The sequence below is a fragment of the Euprymna scolopes genome, chromosome 5 (assembly GCF_053919585.1).
Source record: "Euprymna scolopes isolate OS-2025 chromosome 5, ASM5391958v1, whole genome shotgun sequence".
Lineage (NCBI taxonomy): Eukaryota > Metazoa > Mollusca > Cephalopoda > Sepiida > Sepiolidae > Euprymna > Euprymna scolopes.
The window spans coordinates 6,141,037-6,153,038 of NC_136486.1; the positions used below are offsets into that span (position 1 = coordinate 6,141,037).

Sequence of the window (12,002 nt, forward strand, 5' to 3'; positions counted from 1 at the left end):
AATAAACAACTATGCAAAAATATTAAAAAGTCTAATTTTTTTCTTTTATTATATCGATAAATTTATAAATAGATATATTGATAGATATATAGATAAGTAGATATATAGAGAGATAGATAGATAGGTAAATAGAGAGAGAGAGAGAGAGACAGACAGACAGCCAGACAGCCAGACAGACAGACAGACAGATTGTTCCTTGAGACTGACAATTATGAAATAAATACTAAGCCAATAAAAATGAGAAAATGGCAAAAAACTGTTTTTGAACTATATAGTTCACTTACCGTTGTTGAAGCAGAGGACGTATGTTGGCGTGCAGGTGGCCAGCGAAACAGGCGCCCCCCACCGACTAATTGCACATTGATACAGACTTTTCTCGTTTCCTGTGCACGTTATGCTATTCAGCCAGTAAAGAATGTGTCCCTCTTTCACTGTTCCGTAGTGGACACCGTCTTTGAATCCAGCCGAATGACAGGCCACCTTGGCCTCGTTGTCCGAAAAGTGTTCACGACACACTTGACCCCAGACTCCTTTGTACCGAACCTCGACGCGACCCCAATTAGAAGCACCTCCCTGCAGGCGGAAGTCAAATGCTGAAAATAACGATTGAACACAACGATTAAAAATTGGGAAAACTTCATCAAATATGACGAACAAGAACCTTACATATAATCAGGGAAGACAAATCAGACGCAATACAATAATTAATGGGTTTCTTGTTATTCACTAGAAAAGGTTTAACATTTATCAAATATAAATAGAACATATGAAATGCTTTTTAACCAACAAGATATGAATTTTTGTTAATCCACAAACTTGTATATATATACATATATAAAAAAAATTACAATAAGTTTACCAAGGTAATCAAAATGGTAAACTTAAAATATATTATAAATATTAAAGAGTGAATATTTACAAGTAAAGTAATCTCAACCAGATGTAAAAGCTCAATAAAACCGAAAAGGAAATAGAGCTGGTAAAATCCAAACACGGTCGAATTAAAAATTTCCAATCCAACAGGTAAGTTCCAAATGGTCCAAAATGATCCAAAAGGCAGAATTCCTTGGAAAATTTTTTAACCTTCACCGGACTATCCATTCATGTGAAATCTTTTTATCATTTTTATTTTACCTCCTATTCCCCTTACCTCACGCTTTTTTTAACCAAGTAAGATCTGTGACGTACTTGTAGTTTCATTAAATACTTTTACATGCAAAATCCGATCCCGCATTTTGCTAATTCCTGCCCTCTGATGAGAAGGAGAGTATTTCTTCGAAACTCCGCGGATTAAGGACTATCCACTTATCTTGTGCTTCCTTTTTAAAATTAAATATGTTTTTAACTCTTTTTCAAGATGTCTTTTAACATGTTTTATTAATCATTTGTTCTGATATATATATATATATATATATATATATATATATATATATATATATATATATATATATATAGTAATTTATAAAATATATATGGCGATTAAGCTACACTGAATATTCTGGGTTTCATCCACTATAGGATTCGTCAGGCTTATGCGCGAATTCTGTGGCTGCTTCTTGGTTTTATATATGTTGAGGATTTCTAGTTAGCCAATCAGCTTTCTAGTATCCACCGCGCCCCTTCCTATCAGCCAATGGGCATGCATTTTATCGAACAAAGGATCTGCTTTAGAACTAGGTTAGTGGTTTAAGGTAGATCAAAAATAAAAAAAAAAATTAAAAAAATAAAAAACACCGTATAAAAACAACACTAGCGAATAAATACTGGGAATTCAAAGAAAGCGGACATTCGCCGGTAGTCGAATGGAAAATAATGAGACAAGCTACCACGTGCAGCCATTTGACGAACCATGTAAATTATGCCTCCATGAAAGATTTGCTATCCTGTACTTTAAAGAACCTCAAAATCTATTAAGCTGTAGACGAGAAATAGCAAACAACTGTGTTCACAAAATAAAACTTACTCTAGGATAGCGATACAAAATAGCTTTAAAACTAACAATAACAATAGAAAACAAACAAATAAATAAATTAAATAAATATGAATATACATAAACGATCACACATATATGTATATATATATATGTGCATGTAGGTGTGTACACATAGGTATATTTATATATATAAAAAAAGGAAGGAAAAGATCTACCTTAAACCACTAACCTAGTTCTAAAACAGATCCTTTGTTCGATAAAATGCATGCCCATTGGCTGATAAGAAGGGGCACGGTGGATACTAGAAAGCTGATTGGCTAACTAGAAATCCTCAACATATATAAAAACAAGAAGCAACCACAGAATTCGCGCATAAGCCTGACGAATCCTATAGTGGATCAAACGCAGAATATTCAGTGTAGCTTAATCGCGATATATATTTTATAAATTACTAACTAGCTCTACCTACGTATTGAGCACTTTTGAAGTAAATACTTAAAGTTTACGCATAAATCTATACTTTCGTATATTAAATTTATGTGAGTAAATGAAGTAGTTATATATATATATATATATATATATATATATATATATACAGGGTGTCCATAAAGCCCGGGTACATTAAAAACTATTTGCATTGGCGATAATAAAAATTATAAAAAGGAATGGACAAGAGTAAATCTATATTTTCTAAAGATTTTATTAAAATAATTTTTAAGTTTCCACATTCCCCACAGTATTAGTAATACAAAGGGTAAACCAATTTTGCAGTTCGCAGAAAACAATTGTCAAATGATTTACACTAATAACTGAAATCACATTTGTCATTTGAGCTTTAAAGTCTTCTAATAAACAATGTTTAATCGCATACACCGTTGTTTTGATATAACCCCATAAAAATGTCTACTAGAATAAAATCTGGCAGACGGGGAGGTCAATACATTGGTCCACTTTTGGGATAAACATGTGAAAAAATCCTTGATTTAAAAACTGTCTAACATGCATCTTTCAATTTTAACTGTTCAAGCTGCGGAATTTTGCAACATATTTAAGTAGATGTCACTGTTAAGAACACGATCAACCAAAATATATGGCCCTAGGATCGATTTGTGCTCAAAGCACGCCACAACATTAATGTTCAAAAGATTCATTTTGGTTTTCACTTCCCCAAATTCGGCAATTATGCCCGTAGCCTTTGCTACTAATGTGAAATGTTGCTTTATCAGAGAACAGTAAACTACTCAAAATACATTATATATATATATATATATATATATATATATATATATATATATATATATATATATATATATATATAAGCCTGAAGAGTCCTAGAGTGGATGAAACGCGGAATATTCAGTGTAGCTTAATCGGCATAATATATATATTTTATAAATTACACACACACACACACACACACACACACACACACACACACACACACACACATATATATATATATATATATATATATATATATATACATAAATTACAGGGGTCATCAAAAGTACTGGCCTGACCAAGTTTGAAAAATCCTTTGTCAAATATGAACTTTGGTGGGGGTCACATCCGCATGGGCGGACCCAGTTAGTCGCAGAATCTATGGTATCTGCGTACCAGCCGTGGGGTGCACGTGCAACCGCAATGACTCCTCGCGATCACATTTCGCTGAGTCTAATACGACCCAAAGTGTTTTCTAGGGACCTCTACAGTGAAGAATGAAATTTTGCTGCTAAATGGGTTTGACAGGTGCACGTCTGTCAAGTGGTTACAAATGCTTTGAGTTTTTTAGAGAACACCCCATTAAAATATTTGTAAAACAAACACGGGAATACATGATTATCACGATGGGACAGATGTTGGAGCTTGGTTGATAGTGAGGAAGCTATTTCATTAGAGCCTCTTTTTTGGACCCTGTTTAAGTGGTAAAGACTAGTGGTAGATGTACCGGTCCAAATATGGCAATAATACTCATACATGGGCGAATAATAGCTTTGTAGAGATATACGATAATCATAGGTGTGGGTAAATTTTTAGCCGGTAGCTGATAGATCATCTTGTTTTCAGCATTTGAGTGTATTTCTTACAATCCATGTATCTTGTGAATCTCAAGTCGAGGAGTTTGAAAGGTAGGCTGTTATCAGCCATGGCAATCAGTGGTTAAGGAGGTTTCTTGTAATTGATAAAGTAAATAAACTTATTCTTACTATCATTAAATAATACAATCAATTCGCTATCCATTCCACTACAGATGTCGCTTTCTAATGTTTCTGTTACCGCTTCCATGTGTGCAAAACGTTAGTATCTATAATGATATACTTACTGTTATTGACTTTTTCCAGGCTGGTGTTATAACAGATGACTGAGGCCGCAGCGTCGTAGCAAGTCTCCCACGTGTCCAGACTGAAAGAGCAATTCTGTAGATGTTTTTCGTCACCAGTGCAATTAAAATTCTCTACTACGGAAGTGACGTGTGTATCTATATTGCCGAGCGTCGAACAGCATTCAGCACGACCGTCAACGAATCCCAATTGTCGGCACGTGACTCTCGCATCCGAGTCATCCCAGTTTTTATCACAAACCATGAACCACGCCCCATCCATCATCATCATAACAACACCCGCATTGATACCGCTCCGTGACTCGAGGCGCACTAAAACAAAAATAAAAAATAACATTTTGTGTTGAAAAAAAGCTCCCTGTAAAGCATAAAACTATAAATCAAATTAAACATTAAGATAATGAATTATATATATATATATATATATATATATAGCCAATGTTATGTTCTCCGTGATTAAAGCGTTGTTTGGATTATAAAATAAAAATACGTATGAAATACGTTTATAAGATATATTACATCGCAATATTATAAAAAAAATAATAGTTTTTATTTTATATAATATTATGTAGTAATTTGGCTTATAAACGTATTTTATACGCATGTTAATTTTAAAATTCAAACAACGCTTTTATCAGAGGGATGTGTGACTTTCATATCACTCGCCAAGCGTAGTCTTCGGGAAATTAGAAAACATCAACGGTGGATTTTATACCAATGTAGTCTTCCATTTATTACCATGGCGACGAAGAAAACAAAGAAAAATCATATAAAATTCTGATGATGGCGCATATCGCTGAAATGTTAATTTTAAGCAAATGAAAAATTTTTTTATTCAACTCAAATCAAATCTTCTCACTGTAAGGGCATCGTATAAAACAATAAAGAAATAAGCCATGCACATATTATTTCACATGTAAAAACGATTAGAAACAGTGTTTTATCTATACAAACAAATACACATTGGCATTTATTATAAAGTTGTAGATTGTCATGGAGCAATTAGTAAACAGATTCAACGTCGCTTAATGTCATCAGCTTGACGAGAACGTGTTTGTTAACGGGGTTTATATTGTAAACAATTCATAATAGTATTAAATGATCACAATAAAACCGGAATGATAGGCGAGATGGTATCCAGCCGGTTAATCTCGCCCCTCCAACGTCGCAGCAAGGTAGAATCAGGTCGATATCGATTATTTTTTGCATATTTTCAATAAAAGCAAATGAAAAGCAAATAGTTTTTCATGGTCTTCGATAGGCATTGCCAAAAAATCAATTAGTGTTCAAGTGAAGTGCACTTAGTTAAAGAAGAAAAGAAGATGATTTTCAATTTTTGGCTCATTCGGAACTTTTTCAGATTATCATATAATCCACTTATAATAAACACCAATGTGCATTCATTGGTATATTTACATATAAATAAATAATTGTATGCAAAAGTCAGACTAAAGACCGTATCATTTTTACACTCAGACGGAATCATTTAAAGATGAGGGGAAACGAGAAAGTAACTAGTAATTGAGACAATCTCCACCGTATGAAATGAAGTTATAAAGAAAGGCTTTTTTATCAAAATGATATTGTAATTTATTCAATTCATTTTTCGAAAACTATTGCTTAACATTTTTCGAAAACTATTGCTTAACACTTTTCGACAACTATTGCTTAACATTTTTCGAAAACTATTGCTTAACACTTTTCGAAAACCATTGCTTAACATTTTTCGAAAACCATTGCTTAACATTTTTCGAAAACTATTGCTTAACATTTTTCGAAAACTATTGCTTAACACTTTTCGAAACCTATTGCTTAACATTTTTCGAAAACTATTGCTTAACATTTTTCGAAAACTATTGCTTAACATTTTTCGAAAACTATTGCTTAACACTTTTCGACAACTATTGCTTAACATTTTTCGAAAACTATTGCTTAACATTTTTCGAAAACTATTGCTTAACATTTTTCGAAAACCATTGCTTAACATTTTTCGAAAACTATTGCTTAACATTTTTCGAAAACTATTGCTTAACATTTTTCGAAAACTATTGCTTAACATTTTTCGAAAACTATTGCTTAACACTTTTCGACAACTATTGCTTAACATTTTTCGAAAACTATTGCTTAACATTTTTCGAAAACCATTGCTTAACATTTTTCGAAAACCATTGCTTAACATTTTTCGAAAACTATTGCTTAACATTTTTCGAAAACTATTGCTTAACACTTTTCGAAACCTATTGCTTAACATTTTTCGAAAACTATTGCTTAACATTTTTCGAAAACTATTGCTTAACATTTTTCGAAAACTATTGCTTAACATTTTTCGAAAACTATTGCTTAACATTTTTTGAAAACTATTGCTTAACACTTTTCGAAAACCATTGCTTAACATTTTTCGAAAACTATTGCTTAACATTTTTCGAAAACTATTGCTTAACACTTTTCGAAAACACTTGCTTAACATTTTTCGATAACCATTGCTTAACATTTTTCGAAAACTATTGCTTAACATTTTTTGAAAACTATTGCTTAACACCTTTCGAAAACCATTGCTTAACATTTTTCGAAAACTATTGCTTAACATTTTTCGAAAACTATTGCTTAACACTTTTCGAAAACTATTGCTTAACATTTTTCGAAAACTATTGCTTAACATTTTTCGAAAACTATTGCTTAACACTTTTCGAAACCTATTGCTTAACATTTTTCGAAAACTATTGCTTAACATTTTTCGAAAACTATTGCTTAACACTTTTCGAAAACTATTGCTTAACATTTTTCGAAAACTATTGCTTAACATTTTTCGAAAACTATTGCTTAACAGTTTTCGAAAACTATTGCGTAACATTTTTCGAAAACTATTGCTTAACATTTTTCGAAAACTATTGCTTAACATTTTTCGAAATTATTGCTTAACATTTTTCGAAAACTATTGCTTAACATTTTTCGAAAACTATTGCTTAACACTTTTCGAAAACTATTGCTTAACATTTTTCGAAAACTATTGCTTAACACTTTTCGAAACCTATTGCTTAACATTTTTCGAAAACTATTGCTTAACATTTTTCGAAAACTATTGCTTAACATTTTTCGAAAACTATTGCTTAACATTTTTCGAAAACTATTGCTTAACACTTTTCGAAACCTATTGCTTAACATTTTTCGAAAACTATTGCTTAAAATTTTTCGAAAACTATTGCTTAACATTTTTCGAAAACTATTGCTTAACATTTTTCGAAAACCATTGCTTAACACTTTTCGAAAACTATTGCTTAACATTTTTCGAAAACTATTGCTTAACACCTTTCGAAAACTATTGCTTAACACTTTTCGAAAACCATTGCTTGACACTTTTCGAAAACACTTGCTTAACATTTTTTGAAAACTATTGCTTAACATTTTTTGAAAACTATTGCTTAACATTTTTCGAAAACTATTGCTTAACATTTTTCGAAAACTATTGCTTAACATTTTTCGAAAACTATTGCTTAACATTTTTCGAAAACTATTGCTTAACATTTTTTGAAAACTATTGCTTAACATTTTTCGAAAACTATTGCTTAACACCTTTCGAAAACTATTGCTTAACATTTTTCGAAAACTATTGCTTAACATTTTTCGAAAACTATTGCTTAACACCTTTCGAAAACTATTGCTTAACATTTTTCGAAAACTATTGCTTAACATTTTTGGAAAACTATTGCTTAACACCTTTCGAAAACTATTGCTTAACATTTTTCGAAAACTATTGCTTAACATTTTTCGAAAACTATTGCTTAACATTTTTTGAAAACTATTGCTTAACATTTTTCGAAAACTATTGCTTAACATTTTTCGAAAACTATTGCTTAACACTTTTCGAAAACTATTGCTTAACACCTTTCGAAAACTATTGCTTAACATTTTTCGAAAACTATTGCTTAACACTTTTCGAAAACTATTGCTTAACATTTTTCGAAAACTATTGCTTAACATTTTTCGAAAACTATTGCTTAACACCTTTCGAAAACTATTGCTTAACATTTTTCGAAAACTATTGCTTTACATTTTTTGAAAACTATTGCTTAACATTTTTTGAAAACTATTGCTTAACATTTTTCGAAACCTATTGCTTAACACCTTTCGAAAACTATTGCTTAACACCTTTCGAAAACTATTGCTTAACATTTTTCGAAAACTATTGCTTTACATTTTTCGAAAACTATTGCTTAACATTTTTTGAAAACTATTGCTTAACATTTTTCGAAAACTATTGCTTAACACCTTTCGAAAACTATTGCTTAACATTTTTCGAAAACTATTGCTTAACACTTTTCGAAAACTATTGCTTAACATTTTTCGAAAACTATTGCTTAACATTTTTCGAAAACTATTGCTTAACATTTTTCGAAAACTATTGCTTAACACTTTTCGAAAACTATTGCTTAACATTTTTCGAAAACCATTGCTTAACATTTTTCGAAAACTATTGCTTAACATTTTTCGAAAACTATTGCTTAAAACTTTTCGAAAACTATTGCTTAACATTTTTCGAAAACTATTGCTTAACACTTTTCGAAAACTATTGCTCAACACTGTTCGAAAACTATTGCTTAACATTTTTCGAAAACCATTGCTTTACATTTTTCGAAAACTATTGCTTAACATTTTTCGAAAACTATTGCTTAACATTTTTCGAAAACTATTGCTTAACACTTTTCGAAAACACTTGCTTAACATTTTTCGATAACCATTGCTTAACATTTTTCGAAAACTATTGCTTAACATTTTTCGAAAACTATTGCTTAACATTTTTCGAAAACTATTGCTTAACACTTTTCGACAACTATTGCTTAACATTTTTCGAAAACTATTGCTTAACACTTTTCGAAAACTATTGCTTAAAATTTTTCGAAAACTATTTCTTAACATTTTTCGGAAACTATTGCTTAACATTTTTTGAAAACTATTGCTTAACATTTTTCGAAAACTATTGCTTAACATTTTTCGAAAACTATTGCTTAACATTTTTCGAAAACTATTGCTTAACACTTTTCGAAAACTATTGCTTAACATTTTTCGAAAACTATTGCTTAACACTTTTCGAAAACTATTGCTTAACATTTTTCGGAAACTATTGCTTAACATTTTTCGGAAACTATTGCTTAACACTTTTCGGAAACTATTGCTTAACATTTTTTGAAAACTATTGCTTAACATTTTTCGAAAACTATTGCTTAACATTTTTCGAAAACTATTGCTTAACACTTTTCGAAAACTATTGCTTAACATTTTTCGGAAACTATTGCTTAACATTTTTCGAAAACTATTGCTTAACATTTTTCGAAAACTATTGCTTAACACTTTTCGAAAACTATTGCTTAACATTTTTTGAAAACTATTGCTTAACATTTTTCGAAAACTATTGCTTAACACCTTTCGAAAACTATTGCTTAACACTTTTCGAAAACCATTGCTTGACACTTTTCGAAAACTATTGCTTAACACTTTTCGAAAACTATTGCTTAACATTTTTCGAAAACTATTGCTTAACATTTTTCGGAAACTATTGCTTAACACCTTTCGAAAACTATTGCTTAACATTTTTCGAAAACTATTGCTTAACATTTTTCGAAAACTATTGCTTAACATTTTTCGAAAACCATTGCTTAACACTTTTCGAAAACTATTGCTTAACATTTTTCGGAAACTATTGCTCAACATTTTGCGAAAAGCATTGCTTAACATTTTTCGAAAACTATTGCTTAACATTGTTCGAAAACCATTGCTTAACACTTTTCGAAAACTATTGCTTAACACTTTTCGAAAACTATTGCTTAACATTTTTCGAAAACTATTGCTTAACATTTTTCGAAAACTATTGCTTAACATTTTTCGGAAACTATTGCTTAACATTTTTCGAAAACCATTGCTTAACACTTTTCGACAACTATTGCTTTACATTTTTCGAAAACTATTGCTTAACATTTTTCGAAAACCATTGCTTAACATTTTTCGAAAAACATTGCTTAACATTTTTCGAAAAGCATTGCTTAACATTTTTCGAAAAGCATTGATTAACATTTTTCGAAAAGCATTGCTTAACATTTTTCGAAAACTATTTCTTAACATTTTTCGAAAACCATTGCTTAACACTTTTCGAAAACTATTGCTTAACATTTTTCGAAAAGCATTGCTTAACATTTTTCGAAAAGCATTGCTTAACATTTTTCGAAAACTATTGCTTAACATTTTTCGAAAAGCATTGCTTAACATTTTTCGAAAACTATTGCTTAACATTTTTCGAAAAGCATTGATTAACATTTTTCGAAAACCATTGCTTAACATTTTTCGAAAACTATTACTTAACATTTTTCGATAACCATTGCTTTACATTTTTCGAAACTATTGCTTAACATTTTTCGAAAATCATTGCTTAACATTTTTCGAAATCCAGTCAACAATGATGTTATTTTCCACAATCAATCATGGTTTATTTTTTTACAGGTCGCTTCGTCAATGGGGAGGTTTTAAAGATTTGACAAGACGTACATAAATCGTCTTTAATTTTTAGTCATGCATAATTAGTAAAACCAAGGCACAACTAATCTAAAAATAAACTTGTTTATTTTTTTACAAAGATTTTTAATAACAACAACAAAAAAGTCGAAACGCAAAAAAGATGCAATAAAATTGAAAAAAATAATTGTCTCAGTCTTTAAGGATTTCATTATATAAACACTTATGCATCTATTTACTTTCTTCCTTAAGAGAGAATATTTTAAAAAGATAATTGATTTTTTTGTAAATACTTTTTATAATATGAATCTAAAGAGATATTTGCCAACTGAGTTTCTCGACTGTAACTTGTGAGGAAATTCATTTTATTGTTTATTTTCATAATAGCAGAAAAGATGTTTACAACATTTTGGGATTATAAACCCAGTAGCTCGCTCGTATCAGAGTTGCTTTAATAGCAAATCAGCAGCAGGAGCAAATAATCGTAAATAATTTAGTCGTACATTTTTAATAGGGCATGTTATTTACTTCTACATTTTTAATAGGGCACGTTATTTACTTCTACATTTTTAATAGGGCACGTTATTTACTTCTACATTTTTAATAGGAACGTTATTTACTTCTACATTTTTAATAGGGCACGTTATTTACTTCTACATTTTTAATAGGGCACGTTATTTACTTCTACATTTTTAATAGGGCACGTTATTTACTTCTACATTTTTAATAGGGCACGTTATTTACTTCTACATTTTTAATAGGGCACGTTATTTACTTCTACATTTTTAATAGGGAACGTTATTTACTTCTACATTTTTAATAGGGCACGTTATTTACTTCTAAATTTTTAATAGGGCACGTTATTTACTTCTACATTTTTAATAGGGAACGTTATTTACTTCTACATTTTTAATAGGGCACGTTATTTACTTCTACATTTTTAATAGGGAACGTTATTTACTTCTACATTTTTAATAGGGAACGTTATTTACTTCTACATTTTTAATAGGGCACGTTATTTACTTCTACATTTTTAATAGGGCACGTTATTTACTTCTACATTTTTAATAGGGCACGTTATTTACTTCTACATTTTTAATAGGGCACGTTATTTACTTCTACATTTTTAATAGGGCACGTTATTTACTTCTACATTTTTAATAGGGCACGTTATTTACTTCTACATTTTTAATAGGGCACGTTATTTACTTCTACATTTTGAATAGG

General features: G+C 30.2%; 1 protein-coding gene across 1 annotated transcript in view; it reads right to left on the reverse strand.

Annotated features, from left to right (window-relative positions):
- Positions 1-12,002, reverse strand: part of LOC145276697 (uncharacterized) — a 1,014,367-nt gene that overhangs the window by 330,345 nt on the left and 672,020 nt on the right. Inside the window, exons 4-5 of the mRNA XM_080127889.1 lie at positions 4,257-4,586; positions 285-593 (exon numbers count right to left, since the gene is read on the reverse strand). Coding sequence (XP_079984015.1) covers positions 285-593; positions 4,257-4,586 — 639 coding nt within the window. The remainder of the gene's footprint in view (positions 1-284; positions 594-4,256; positions 4,587-12,002) is intronic.